This window comes from Phyllopteryx taeniolatus, chromosome 7 (genome assembly GCF_024500385.1).
Source record: "Phyllopteryx taeniolatus isolate TA_2022b chromosome 7, UOR_Ptae_1.2, whole genome shotgun sequence".
Taxonomy (NCBI): domain Eukaryota; kingdom Metazoa; phylum Chordata; class Actinopteri; order Syngnathiformes; family Syngnathidae; genus Phyllopteryx; species Phyllopteryx taeniolatus.
Window position 1 is genome coordinate 11,414,099 of NC_084508.1, and position 15,523 is coordinate 11,429,621.

The following is a 15,523-nucleotide window of genomic DNA, read 5'->3' on the forward strand; positions in this document are numbered from 1 at the left end:
AAAAAACTGGAGTGTTATAGTGACACTCCATTATGACTAACGTAACGAGAAAGCAGGTCAGTGCGAAAAAAAAAATTCAGAAAATGTGTCTCCTTTTCTGACTAAATATTTCACTGGTACAACTCAACACAAGTCAACTTTTTTTGGTCACCCAGGTGCCTCAGAGCCAAAGAACATGATCTACATGAGCCGCCTGGGTATCTGGGGTGAGGGCACGCCCTTCAGGGCCTTTGATGACTTCCTGCACGCCATTGAGAAGAGGTTTGTGGCATCTGATATTTTGCAAATGACTCATAAATCATGACGGTTTCCTGTTCTTTTAAGATACCACATATTTCCTCATGTTGTGGCCAAGGAGAGGTGTTTTTTTTTTTTTTATGTGTAAAAATGCATGTGTTAGGGCGTGGTTAGACACCATGCTGCCTCCTTAGCTGCCTCTGTTTTGTTTAGTAACAAAGTTCAAATACAGAAGTAGTTAACTAGTTGATGGCCACGTGTGAACAATAGCATCTATGAACGGAGATGATTACACTCATGACCCGTCTTTTTTCCTGATGGTGAAAAAGAAGGCATCTCTTTGCACCCGGGGATTAATTGAGACACTATTTGAGGAAATACAGTATTTGAGCCATGATAGTTTCTCACTGAATGATGTAGAGAACAGATGCATCTCAATAAATTAGAGTATCATACAAAAGTTTATTTCAGTAGTTTAATCCAAAAGAAACTCACATAAAGGATTATAGAAAAAGATTAATTAAACACATCCAAAGATACTTTTCACAAGGCCAAGTCCTATCTAATTTCTACATTAGAAAGCAGATTGTTTGTTTCTCATGTTCAAACTTCTTTCTGTTGAATTTTGTGTTTTTGTTCGTTATAAAAGAAAAGCGTAAAATATTTCACTCTGTGCAGTGAATATATATATAATACCAGTTTTCCTTTTGAATAGTACTACTGGAATAACTTCAGTTTTACACAATATTCTAATGTATTGTGATGCACCTATATACCTGTATGCCTTTTATACACAGAGGTGTGGGCGCCATGGAAATTGTTGCTATGGATATGAAAGTGAGCGGGATGTACATAGCCAGGCAGCTGAGCTTCTCAGGGGTGTCTTTCCGCATTGAAGAGATCGGACTGGACAGCGACTTCAAGCTGGTCTACAATAAAGCCGCCAAACTGGTGAACGTCACAACATCACGTTGTCGTCACGTCAATGAGCGCACTTCCCGTTTTGACTTAACATTTCTTCCTTTAGTGGGCGGAGGCACTGCAGGCCTTCATGCGCGCCGCCGACGACCTGGGCCTGGTCAGCAGGAAGTCCCTGTGGGGCCAGTTCTGGTCATCTCACCAGCGCTTTTTCAAATACCTCTGTATTGCTGCCAAGGTCCGCTGCCTGGTGGAGTTGGCCAAGAAAGAGCTGGAGGCAGGAAAGGTCAGCACAAATCACTGTGGAACGCTGAGTCATCAAGTTAGCACGCAATGTGGAAATGACCAGATGGCGATTCAGACAGGAGAAAATTGCGCATATATTTAAAAAAAAAAAATTTCAATTTTTCTTCTTTTTGTCTAATAAGCAAAGTTTTTTTCCCCTGGCAAAAAGATAGTTTACACTTGACAGCACTGACAAGTCATTACACAATTTTGTCCTTTTTTTTAAATAAACGTAATAATAATACTGGGAAGCACGGTTTTCTACCAATGACTCTCAAACAGTATATCGTGGCACATTAGTGTGCCATGAGAGATCATCAGGTGTGTCATGGAAAATTATCCAAATTCATTTAATTGGTCAAAAATGTTTTATTCACTGCATATAATATATAGTACTATTTTTCCCAACATTTATTGAGCTCAGCCATATTTTACATTAGAAAAATATCACAGCAAACCACCAAAGCAAAATGACATGAAATATATATATATATATATATATATATATATACAGAGAGAGAGAGAGAGAGAGAGAGAGAGAGAGGGGGGGGGAAGGAGGGATCGAGAGAGAGAGAGAGAGATACTAAAATAATGATCTTGTCTCAATTTACTCAAAAATGTACTCAATGTGAAATCGTTATTACTTGAACTAATACTACGAACTAACTAAACAACTAATAACAAATCGTTATTAGTTGAACTAATACTACCCAAAATGGATGTTTTAAACTTTGGGTGATTTGTCAGTTTTTTGTTCCCTGACACAGTGCATCGTCATTGGCCTGCAGTCTACTGGGGAGTCGCGCACCAGAGAAGTTCTAGACGAGAATGACGGTCATCTTGACAGATTCGTCTCTGCCGCAGAGTGAGCAAGCCCCTACGCTTTGGTTTTTAAACATCTTTTTGTATGTGTGTGGGTGTCACCAATTTCTCAACCCCTCGGGCAAAATGTGTCCAAATTCAGGATATTAAAACACACCTGTTCATCTGCCTGCCAGCAACTGACAAATGAGGAATGTATTTTGAGCTGCTTTGTGCGGCCCCTAATAGCTTCGCTATCTCCCCTTCAGGGGAGTATTCCAGTCCCTCGTTACCAAACATTTTCCCTCTGAGAAGCAGCGGCGAGAGAAGGCACCCGGGAATAAGAGAAAGCGTAAGCGCATGTTTTTTATTTTCTATTCCATTTTTGCATGTTATCTATTCATTTTATGTTTGCACATTTTTTGTGTGTGTTCATGTACATTTACAATGTTTACAATTTAAGTGTGAGTATAATAAGTGTATGTTGAAAGTGTGTGGAAGTTTTCATCTATAAATAAAATGTTTTTTAATATCGTCTCTATATACAGTAACGCAGGTTTTCCCTCATCCCAGGAGTGTTGTAACTGGGGGATCGTTGTACAATTGATTAAATAACAATTAAATGCAGAAATTAATCTAGCAAGCATATTCTAACATAAATACACTTAAAAGTACTAATTCTTTCAGTTCATATAATGCACCACTAGGTGACAGTATTACTCTGCAAACACCTTCCTATTCTCTCTCTATTACGTCTGTCAGGCATCTTTAAAGCATTATTTTAATTTATTATACAGTAGTAAACCTTTTTTTTTTTTACACTTGTAGGACAGTTGAGAACGTTAAAATGTAAAATAATACATCGTCTGAAGCTTTAATACAGTATTTATGAAGGCAACCGTTTAAATCTGGAGCAAATTAATTTACATGATTTCCTATGGGAAATTTTGTTGCTGGGGAGATTTTTGTTTAGCTTTGAAAGTTCCACTGTATCCGTTTAGCTCTGGACATCCTCTTACTTAAAAGTGTTGCCCTGTTCTAATATCCCACTGGTGTAATCTTCAGGTAAGCCTCGAGGGCGCCATCCCAAGGTACCCAAGCACACGGTGGACAGCGGCGGTGTCATCAGCATCAACAGCGACGACAGCAGCACTGACTCTGACGGCATGGACACCGATTCTAACTCCTCACCAGACTCGCTGTTGGACAACGATGATGTCATCTTTGTCAACCACACGAGCTGCCACACTGGTGGATGTTATTGTTGTTGCACTCATGGTGAAATGACAACTCTCTGACATCCTCCCTTGTGGATTTCCAGTCAGGATAGAGGAGATGAAGCAGGGTCTTCTCAACAAGATATCACAGCTGGGAAAAGAACTACCTCTCAACACCCTGGACGAGCTTATCGATAAGTTCGGCGGGCCTGATAAAGTCTCTGAGGTGTGAGTCTGAAACATGCAACAAGTACAGAATGAAAAATAGCACCGTTAACATGTTTTTTTTTTTTTTTTTTGTCATTCCCAAACAGATGACCGGGCGTAAGGGTCGTGTGGTGCGGCGTCTTGACGGTAGCGTCCGTTACGAGTCACGCGCTGAGCAGGGGCTCACGATCGACCACATCAACATCAAGGAGAAAGACCGCTTCATGAGTGGAGAGAAGGTGAGTATCATTTTAGCTTAATGTTGGAAATTGGAATTTGTTAAACTGCTTTTATGGTCAATAAGGTAGTGCCGCAAATAGTACCCAGGGCGCATTTATTACACCGCCGCTGCGGGAGAGGCGTATTATTGAATTACAGTAATAGGGACCGAACCCTGCCGAGGATAGCGAAAACCCTTGAGTAATTGACGCCCCTCTACAATGTTTTGTAATATCCCGTATTGATATTTTAAACCACAAATATCACACATGGTTAACATTACACTTAAAAAGGAATTGCTTACAGATGACTTGATTTGGACACAATACCGCCGCAAGTGCGCATCTACATGCGAAGACGTCCATAACCATTGCCACTATTTCTAGTTGATGTGCTCTTCTTATTTACCGTGTGCGTCTCCATTGTTGTGTGAAATTTCTGTGAATCTCCCTCCCCCCTAGCTGGTGGCCATCATCTCCGAAGCAGCCAGCTCTGGAATTTCCCTCCAGGCGGACAAACGCGTGAAAAACCAGCGGCGTCGCGTCCACATGACATTGGAGCTACCTTGGAGCGCAGACCGGGCCATTCAGCAGTTTGGTGAGTCCAAGTTTAGTTCCATTGTAGGGACAATCAGACTCTTCTGCACGGGCCGGGTGTGTTTTTGTTAGTTGAAACGATGCCGGATAAATGCTTTTTGTTTATCTCACGCTGTGGAACTGTTCATTTTTCATTTGACTGTCTATTATGGACACAAATTTGTTTTCAATTAGACAGAAGATATGCCTGCTCTGTTGATTGTGCATCATTTTATGTTGTAGTCTCTAATGGTTTTATTGTTTGCAGACATTCTTTTGCTAACAGCTCAATTAATTATTTCCATTTGTAGCACTTGCTGTCCGTCTGTGTGCGTGTGCGTGCGTGTGTGTGTGTGTGTGTGTGTGTGTGATGAGCATTTCATTGAAAACCTCATTGAACCAGATAATCATAGTTTTCTACAGGGATGGGCACCATTTGGCTTTTGGGACCATTTGACCATGCTGTTCTAAAAACAAAAACAAAAAAACTCAGACTAGTGTTGTATCAAGTACCGATACCAGTACTGTACCGAGGTATTTTAATGTCAAAAATAGCACGGTACAAGGTTTTGTTTTGTTTTTTGTACCAGTAGTTTAAAAAAAATAATAACTTAAGCGACAGCGCTGAATTCATACGGTGTCTTAAAGCCCAGTACCCAAAAGCTGACAGTCTGCCAATGACTGCCTGTCTTCCGACAAGTTGTGTGCATGCAACTATGTGGGAGCGGGAGAATGAAATGGCTTCAATCTGCTGACTGGCTCCTGGAGACTCGTTAACATGCATTAGCGTTAGCCACCAGGAAATAACCTCCGAGTCCACATCTCACGAGGCTATGTGAGCAAAGCCAGTGTTATACTGTATGCAGTGGATTCTCCTGTGCTTTTAGGGTAACTGCCTTCCATGCACACGAGAGACGGAATTACCAGCAAGAGCTTGATAGCATAGACAGCATGAGACGACTTAGCACGGGTGCGCGCCGTATGGAAGCCCAGCTTGGAGCGTTCCAATCGGGATACAGGTTACACTCGTCGTCGGAGACCACTTTGGAAATTGGGGATTTCGAGAAGAATAAAAATCCACCGAATGCAAAAGGAAAACCACTTATTATCCAAGTGGAGCAAAAAGGTCCACTTTTTGAGTGGCTCCGTACGCGATGAATAACAGCACTGCACTGAGTGGGTGCACGATGAACTGTTTACAATGCAAGAAATCAAATGCAGTTAAATACAAGAAACACCACAAAAAATACAAGAAACGCCACTAAAAGCTTGAATAAAAGCTTGAAATGCACAGTATTAAGTATGAGTAGGTATGTATAGATACAGTGTTCCCTCACCACTTTGCGCTTCACGTTTTGCGGCTTCAGTGCTTCGCGGGTTTTTCCAAAATATTCATTAAAAAAAAAAAACAGCCATATCGGCAGCCATATTGCGGACTGACGCGTTGTTTCATGTTGATGCGCGCAAGAGAAGGTTTCCCTGCATGCCAACAGCCTCTGAGTTACTCAGAGGCTTTGTACATGCCTGTACTGTACGGGCACTCATACAAGGTGCTTGATTGGTTCCCGGCGCGACATTGACCAATGGGATTTATCCCGTGAGCCGATTGGCTGCGCATCATCGCAGCCTCACCCAGCATCTTCCCTTGTTGTGTCTCGCCAGTCTCGTCCACGCTGTTGTGTTCGCAATAACTTTTTTTGTTGAAGCGATTAGTTAAGCAAGCCCTTACAATGCCGCCGAAGCACTGTGCCCCTGCGAAAGCTTCCTCCGGGGCGCCCAAGAGGAAGAAGACGATGATGACCATTGGCGAGAAAGTGAAACTTTTAGATTTGATCAAAGAGAGCAGAAGTTATGCATCTGTGGCACGCCATTATGGCGTGAATGAATCTACAGTGCGGTACATAAAGAAAGAGGAAGAAAACATCTACAAAACTGCGTCAATAACCTTCAATAAGAAAGCGAAACGTGTGGTAACTCCGTGTAATAAGAGAATTGTGAAAATGGAAGCTGCATTGTGGATTGCTGATTGCAGGGAAAAGACAGTGAGTTTGGACACTAATATTATCAGGACAAAGGCCAAAGCTCTCTACGACCAAATCTTGCCCGATGACAACAATGAAGAGGCTGAAGAAGGTGCTGACAAAGCCAGTTACTAGCGCTGCCAGGAGTGATTCGCCTCCTCGAGGACGAGGCTTTTCAGCCAGCAAAGGCTGGTTCGAAAAATTTCAAAAAAGATACGGCCTCAGGAGCGTGCCTCTATGCTGAGGCTTCCTCTGCTGACAACGATGCTGATGAATGTTAATTACTGTATAATAAATGTTCATTACTGTATAAGGTTTTATAATTAATGATTTAAGTAAATACGTGTACTGTTGTAATCTTTGTCTCAAATATGTAAAGTATAAATACTGCTTACATATTTTAAACATTCTGGTAGCCACATACACATCCACGAAAATTCCTTGGGGGGGGGTGCAAATCGTACTTAGCGGTTTTCCACCTTTCGCGGGGTTTCTGGTCCCCATTAACTGCGAAAAACGAGGGAACACTGTATAGAAATATTTAATATAGTCATGGAAAAAATAGACCCCTTGTTTCTTAATTTTTACTGTTAGGTGCAACTAAAGGTAGCTTTGTTTGAAATATAATGATGACAAACAAAATAGCTCATTAGAGTTTAATATCGAGCCGATATCTAGCGCTAGCCATTTTCCCTGGTTTTCTTGGCAATAACCAAAACTAGATTTAAATGGTAAATGGACTGCATTTACGTCACGCTTTATCTACACCATCACAGGGCCCAAAGTGCTTTACAAAGCCTCACATTCACCCATTCACACGCACATTCATATACCGATGGACGGCTGCTGCCATGCAAGGTGCTGCCAGGCACACTGGGAGCAATTAGGGTTTGGTGTCTTGCCCAAAGACACTTCGACATGCAGACAGTGGGAGCCAGAAGTCGAACTGTCGACCCTTCGGTCACTGGACGTCCCGCTCTACCAACTGAGCCACAGCCGCCCTGTTTAAGAAATACAATTACGCTTCTTTAGGTAAAATGCCTTTAGTGGTACCAGGTATAGTGAACAAGGAATTGAAGAAACAAGGGTGGTGTCATATTTTTTTTCATGACTGTATATATCATACATATATTGTATATACAAACACAGTCTTAAAATAAAATAAAAAGCATTCTTCATATTATAGGATAATGCAGCCATTGATAGAATTATTGTTTCAAAATGACTAATTACATCATTTTTCAAGTTTATTGTAAAGTTTTGAACTTTTTGAAGGTATAGTATCGAAGTCAGAATTCTGGTACCGTGACATCACTACCTCAGACAAACTGCTACCGAAGGCCCACAAATGCTAATAAGTTAAAGTGAGGTTTGCAGCTTTAGCAGGATTTGAATGTAGCCTGGGTCTGTTCTGAATCCTCTCAGCTGCCTGAGGCCCCTCCACCTCTGAAGGGGAGCTCCTATGTCTACCCTTGTTTTGTCTTGACACGTGTCAAAGTCCTTCTTTTCAATGTTTCCTCCTAACCAGTGGTGGATTTTCCGTGATAGTTTCAGCTAAGCTACTGAAGCCCAAGAAAAGAAGTCAGCACGAGACTGCGGGGTGGTTGTTTGGTTGATTGTTTGTATTTCCTCAGGCACGGTGGTTTCTTAAAAATGAATTAGCGGTACAAGATGGGGCCAGAGAGGCATGATTTCGTTATTTTACTAATTTTAGTAATGTGCTACTGTCAAGTTTATACTGACATTTTCAACAAATAGGACAAAAGTAGCTGGGGTTTTTTTCATGAATGGCAAACTTCCCCCTTTAAATCATTTTAAAAAAAACACAATAATAATAATAAATGCAGAATGGCCATTGGGGAGTATAGTGGCAAGCTGCCAAATTAGCAAAAACATGCATTAGTTAGGTCATTAAAGAAGAAGACTCTAAATTGTCCTTAAGTGTGAATGTGAGTCTCCATGTTTTTTGCCTCTATTTGCCCTGCAACGGCTGGCAACCAGTCCAGGGTATGTCCCGCCACACGCCCAAAGTCAGCTGCGATAGGCCCCAGCTCCAGCACGAATACATGGATGGCTGTTAGAGGATTTCCAATGGTTTCCCTATCCCTGCTCTATAATGTGTTGTGATCTGATGATGCAGATCCTATCGTGTCATTACCTTCATCTCGCTATGTGGTTTTGTCCATCATGGCGTTCATCTGCTGTGTCTTGACACATCCTGAAACCGAAAGTGCTGCACGCAGGCTGCAGCTGGCGGTGCGAAGGATTATTTTTTTTTTTTTTACTGGAAATGGTGCTGCTGTTAATTACATTTAAATAGTTACTCATTTTTTTATTTTTGTTTTTCAGGCCGTACCCATCGATCAAATCAAGTGACGGCCCCAGAGTACATATTCCTCATTTCGGAGCTAGCCGGTGAGAGACGTTTCGCCTCGATCGTGGCAAAGAGATTGGAGAGCCTGGTAAATATCTCGGCTGTGTGTGTGTGGGTGCGGGTGCATGTTTGTTCTTGATACACATTCAGTTGCGTCATGGGAAAATTCTATGTTTCATCCGTGTTGTCTCATTGCGTAAGAGAGGTTTGCGATTGTTGTTTGTGTCTTCACACTCCTCAGCTCTGCTTTCTGTCCCCTGCTTGTGGCTGAATTGACATAACAAGTCACAATTGCAATTTCTGGCTCCCTAGCGGAACAATTTGGATATGCATCTTGGAATTGGATATTCACTGATAAGAATCTGGTGTCTTATAAGTATGGATAAACGTCGGATTTTAATTGGATATGTGCCAATGCGACGTGTAAACAAACACATTAGAACAGTGGTTCCCAAACTTGGATACCCGAACGTTCGGGGAGCCAAGAACCGTAGCTTGGGTGTCCACAAAATATTTCGCAATAAATTATATTGTATAATTTACAAAAAAAAATGCATACCTCCATATGGGGACCAAAACAAACATACCAAACCAATTACTGCTCCCACCTTATGATTGTGACGTATCACTTACTTGACATCCCTGAAAGTATGCAGAATTTCTACTTAGCAATGATGGATAAATATTTTATTTAATTAAACTTTAGTTTGGTTAATTTCTCATGTATTAAACAGGTATTTATGTTTTTTGGTTGAGACATTCCAAAAATTATTTCCTATGGCATTTAGGGTTACACAGGGCATTGTGTGTGTTTTGTGCTAGGATTAAGAGGGGGTCCTTTGAAAAATATCTCCCCTTTGAGGGGTCGCCGGACCCAAAACATTAGATATACCCGGTCAATGTGATCGATGAGGTAAAAAGACGTGTCTCCTAGAGCTGCACTATATTTTGTTTGAGCATCGTCATTGTGATATTTGTGTGCGCACTAGTCACATCGTAGGGTCTGCTGCAATGTTGGTGTACTGTAATATACAGGAAGTCCTCGATTTACGAACGAGTTCCGTTCCTACGCTGGCGATGTAACACGAATTCCCGCATAACTCGGATTTCACCGTTAAAGTCGAAATTTACGGCGAAATAATTCTGTTACGGGTATTGTCCCACGTGATTGAGCTGGCACTTGATTGTGACAGCAAGCTCAGTGTGTGTGTGCGTCGATGTGTGAGTGAGACGGGATTGCGAAGGAGGAAGGAGTGCGTGCAGTTGCGAGTGTGTACAGTGGCAAGTGTAGTGACGGCGACCGGGGAAGAGTAGCGATTAGCGGAGACGTTGAATGTGCAGAGGAGCTAATAAAGCCATTAAAGCAGCAAATCGGTGCTTCGTGCCTTTATTGTTGCCGCCACCCAGCTCAGCTGTGCAACGAGAGAAGGGAGTTAACCACTGCGTCTCCCGACCACGGTCAGGTCACCGTAGCAGGAAAGGTTAACACTTCGTTTCAAGAAACTAAAATACATTAAAATAAAAATAAAAATAAAAAGATGCTGTACTTACCATTACTGCTGAGAGTGTGAAAAAAGGAGGGCGAAAAAGGCAAAGATACTCCCGCCGCACAAACACAGACAAGCACTACGCACTAGCTTAGCAGAAACACTATGGTTCTGGGACAAAATGGCGGACGAAACACAGGCGTCGTAAAGTCGAAACGTCGTCGGTCGAGTTCGTCGTAACTCGAGGACTTCCTGTACAGTGAATCAACTGTCATATTTAAGGTAACCACCAGAGGGACCTGTTTGGACATGCTCAAAAGATTAAAAGATTGTACACCTGCTGCATTTCCTATTTTGCTGTTCAGAATGAAACTAGGCAGGCATGCGGCAGCTCTGTGAGGTGCGTTCAGCGACACAGCGTAAATGGGAGTGCGTGTGTTCTTTTGTAATACAGTACATAATTGTAAAAATGGATTACTAGGAAAATTATTTGTATCAGAATGCTTTAGTTAAAACACTATACGATCACAGTGATAATATGGAATTTATTTTGTTTTGTAATATAAGAATAGATAAATTATTTTATTAATGTAGTCAGCCAGAGCTGTGAGGATGTCCTTTCACCACTGTTCCTGGCATACTGCGTTGCACGTTTTTGTTTGCGCGTTAAGGCCAAAAGTCCTGTTTTTGTTGTAATTCTTCATTCATTTTAGAAAACTCCATTCAAGCAAGAAGTTTTCCTCATGTTTTTGAGATTGTAGAATGAAAGCTGCAGCTGGCTACTAGTGTGGACTGAATGGGTGGCAGCAATGGGGAAATGAAATGCCAGTATTTTGAGGCTAATAGCGCGTCAGCAGCATATTGGAAAAAAAATAATAATAATAACTTTGAACTAGTTTGTTTTTGGACTGGTGAACTTAGTTCAAAATTTTGAATTATCAACTGAACTAGGTCATTTTTGGAACGATGAACTGAACTTTGAACTAGTTTGATCCTGTATTATTTCACATCGAAATATATATCGCAGTGTCATTTTTTCCCAATATCGTGCAGCCCCAGTGTCTACCCAAAAAAAACACAACTGAAATATAGAATGGTGTACATATGGTAGATTAAAGGTTCAAAAATCATTAAACAAAATAAAAATCCTAGCTGAGGTTACCTGCATTTAAACCACTAGGGTTCCAGACCAACTGACCAGTGTGTAACATTTGATATTGGTAATATTAACTGTGTATGTATAACTTTTATGTTGTCTGTGCTTGATGCTGACATCTGTGTAGTTGTTTACATGCAGTTTTGGCCCAGACAGGTTGTTTCAGGTGTTCAGTTACTGTCAATGCTGTGATATCAAATTTGGGTCACTGGAACACACACATAAATAGATAATAAATAAATAAAATAATAAATAGTCTACCAACCAAAAAAAATCCCACGAAATCGGAATTGGGCACTTAGACCAGGCTGTGTAAATACTTTTTATCTCTCAAGAGATTCTGTCACTTTTCCCTAGTTTGGATAATTTACATGCCAATGATCACTTTCCATGATGCACTTGCGCGACAAACTATTTATTTCTACAGTGACAGAAAAAGACACACAAGAGGGTGGGCAGCGGGGAAGTCCATTCTTGGAAGCCGCAGCTGTGTTTGCCAAACCTGTTCGGTAAATCCGTGGGTCATATCCCACGTTCCCTGCCCTCCGCTAATGAAATGTTTACTCTCACACACGCACACACACACACACACACACACACACTTGAAGTTTGCAGCTGATCACCTTTGCGCCCTGGATGACTCCAGATCAGCAGTGAAGACATATGTTATGAGGACAATAGCAGTCTGGCCTTGCTGACTATCTTTCATAACCTTCACCTCCCGCACAGTGGATGTAAAAGGGGGATGGAAAACGGACAAGAGAGGGCCCGCGGTCACATCCCCGACTTGGATGTTACATTTGCTTTAATATTATGAACACTATTAAAACAAAACAAAAATTGTTCTGCGGGTGCATTACAACTAAAAGCCACTATTTCAAGTCACTACCATAATACCAATTTTGTCACAAGACTGGTAAACCACAAGATAATGAGACAGTAAAAATTATTTTGGAAAACGTTTACAATGAAAGTGGTGACCTCACTTGAAACTGTAGCTTATACCATTTAGTGGTATGTTTGTACCCACAGATCATATTGTTCTTCCTGTATTTATTTGATACTAATCCTTGTAAAAAGCTAACCTTCGTCCTTTTTGCAGGGCGCATTAACACACGGAGACAGAAGAGCGACTGAATCAAGAGACCTGAGCAAGTACAACTTTGAGAACAAGGTAGGCTAAAGATGCCTGGAAATAAAATCATATATATATTTTTTGCTTAGTACACACACTTATTACACAACCGTGAAACCTCCAAAGTGGAACACAATCCATTCGTGAGGCTGGTTGACATCCAAATTGTTCAAATATCCAAACACTTTGCCCATAGGCAATAATTAAAAGTGAATAAATAACAAATAATAATAACAAACACATAACGGAGAGCGAACAAACATGAAATAGTTTGATGTAGGGGCTTCTTTGCCATCACTGTTATACGTCTGTGGTGGCAGAAAAACAAAACACAGCAAAACCCACTTGTGTATTCAATCACTGAGCTTGCAGGGTAGTTTGAACTCCCAAGTTTTGGATGGCTTCATCAATATGCGCTCCTTCTTGTAGTATGGTACCAAGGCTCTGGATAAAATCACCAAAGCAATACTGGGGTACATAGAGAACAAGGTGCCTGTGCCCAAAGGTTACCCTGGAGGTGACGCCATGTTCTTCAGAGGTATGTGTTCAATGTTAGTCAATATTTAAGAGAGCACGAAGAGCAACGTGTTTATCTGTATTTTTTCCTTTACGTTAGATATGAAACATGGAATGATGGATGTGGGCATCTTCTGTCGGGAGTCACGCTTCGGCATCAGTACAGAGAAAGGTCGGTAGTGTCCATATGATCAAGGGGCCACATTCCAGCCTGTCATTTGTCAACTTCTATAAAAATGTTGTTGTTGTTTTTAAACTCAAGACTGCAGCATTACCAAGTTCCTAAACCGCATCCTGGGTCTGGAGGTCCACAAGCAGAACCATCTCTTCCAGTACTTCACAGACAATTTTGACTACCTAATCGAGAAGGACAAGAAGGAGGGCAAATATGACATGGGCATCTTAGGTACATACCTTAGGCCCACTGTGGAAACTTTTTATTAGAAAACAATTATATATATATATATATATATATATTGTTTTCATATTTTGGTTGACTTTCATCGTGTGGTCAACAGATCTGGCTCCAGGTAACGATGAGATTTACGAGGAGAAGCAGGAAATTTTCATGACAGTTGGAAACCCTCAGGACGGCCAGGTGGTTCTTTACAAGGTAGGAACCATATGACCTCAACGGGTGTATTGTGGATACGTGTAAATGCGGATTCTCCATTTGTACGAGCTAATATTTATTGGCATTGCAATATGGATTTTTTTTTTGTCTTGAATTGTGAGCTAGAGAGTTACACAGCGCTATAGATGGGGTAAACACAACTAGCACAGATTTTGTTGGAGTTATAACCCTTTAAGCAATGGATATTTGAACTGTGCAGCAAACACATGTAGACAGACAATATAACAATAGCCAAATGGATTTAATCTTTATCCTCTGCAAAAAACAATATATTACTGCAGCTTACTGAGCACTTGTGACCATCTTCTTCAGTGTATACACATATGTATATTATGCCGCCCCCTGGTGGCCAAGGCGTGGACACCAGGAGGAGCACAATGTCAATGGGATTTCAAGCAAGAAATCATGATTTATGAAGTTTTAATTCTTGACATTCTATTTAATTATATTATTACTGTATGTGTGTGTAAAGTACAATACTGTAGAGTGCTATTTTTCTAATTAAAAAAACTAATTACAAAAATTCTTGTTGGTTTTTTTTTGTGAAGCTGGAATTGATTAATGACTTTTCCATTCATTTCAAAGAGGAAAGAGGATTTCTAATGTTTTGAGTGAAGTCACGGACCAAATTAAACTCATAAATCAAGGCACCATTTTATTTAATTGTATAAACTATAAGCTAGATTGCCATCTTCAAGCCAATGCTGTGTTACATTTAAGGTTTTTGTACTTGGTCGCACAAATTTTGCATATTAGGATGCACCAGAACCTCCAAAGTCCTTTTTGTTTTGTCCCTACAGATCAGTGTAGACAGAGGTATGCCTTGGGATGAAGCCAACAACAGGTTTCTCAATCTCACTGGTGCTGACGAGGGCTTTTACTTGTCCCAGAAGGTGAGCCTGTGAATCATAAAGAACCAACCAGGTTGACCAGAAAAGCTCCCGACTGGAAAGACTGACCACTTCTGTTGCTTTCCAGCTACGAGGTAACCAGCCGTGCGTGCTGCTCGCTGAGCAAGGGAGAGGCAGGAATTTTATCGTCTACAAGCCCAACATCGGCAAGCAGACTCACCCCGAGAGCCTTGACAACCTGCAGCAACGCTATCGGAAGGTGCGTTTGATTTTATGCATGTTCTAGATACACTGGATTGACACTCAAAAAGGCAGTCGTTCCTACTCTGTCTACCTCAGCTTTACAGAGATGTCACACAACAGTGGAGGCGCCTATGCCGACGCACACCCGAGTCCTAAAACATCAACTGAATGACCATAGAAACTAGACGAATGGTTTTAGGAACCCTCACTGTTTTTGATACTGTAAATACCCACCGAATTTCCTCAAATAGTGACCTCAAGGCTACGTTTGCAGTATTTTCCCACACTTACAGTGCAGAGAAGTACAATTTTTGCCATGTTCAAGAATGTTTTGTTAAACAATATTTGATTTAAAATAAAACACATTTTCATCACAATTGCAAGCTATAATAACATTATCAAGTGTCATTACTTGGCATCAATGAGTAGTGTACCCATATTTAAGTACTCCTACTCGATCAAGTGCATCCCTACTTTCCACACAGAGTATACATGGTGGGGATAAATCAATTTGTATTGCACCCGTTGCCTCCTCATGGTCATGGAAGCACATAGCAAAACTGCAAACCAGACATATGATACATATACAATTGAAATCAACTGTCTTCATTGTTCTTTGTTAATGATGATATGACAACATATTCATT

General features: G+C 41.0%; 1 protein-coding gene across 4 annotated transcripts in view; it reads left to right on the forward strand.

The window, feature by feature from the left end:
* Window positions 1-15,523, forward strand: part of sbno2b (strawberry notch homolog 2b) — a 76,254-nt gene that overhangs the window by 52,063 nt on the left and 8,668 nt on the right. For all 4 annotated transcript variants that reach the window (XM_061778335.1, XM_061778337.1, XM_061778336.1 and 1 more), the window contains 17 exons: window positions 156-261; window positions 1,035-1,188; window positions 1,265-1,441; window positions 2,208-2,305; window positions 2,511-2,593; window positions 3,307-3,492; window positions 3,563-3,684; window positions 3,773-3,904; window positions 4,346-4,481; window positions 8,830-8,942; window positions 12,600-12,671; window positions 13,062-13,170; window positions 13,249-13,320; window positions 13,411-13,554; window positions 13,667-13,761; window positions 14,583-14,675; window positions 14,761-14,892. In XM_061778335.1, coding sequence (XP_061634319.1) covers window positions 156-261; window positions 1,035-1,188; window positions 1,265-1,441; window positions 2,208-2,305; window positions 2,511-2,593; window positions 3,307-3,492; window positions 3,563-3,684; window positions 3,773-3,904; window positions 4,346-4,481; window positions 8,830-8,942; window positions 12,600-12,671; window positions 13,062-13,170; window positions 13,249-13,320; window positions 13,411-13,554; window positions 13,667-13,761; window positions 14,583-14,675; window positions 14,761-14,892 — 2,024 coding nt within the window. The remainder of the gene's footprint in view (window positions 1-155; window positions 262-1,034; window positions 1,189-1,264; window positions 1,442-2,207; window positions 2,306-2,510; window positions 2,594-3,306; window positions 3,493-3,562; window positions 3,685-3,772; window positions 3,905-4,345; window positions 4,482-8,829; window positions 8,943-12,599; window positions 12,672-13,061; window positions 13,171-13,248; window positions 13,321-13,410; window positions 13,555-13,666; window positions 13,762-14,582; window positions 14,676-14,760; window positions 14,893-15,523) is intronic.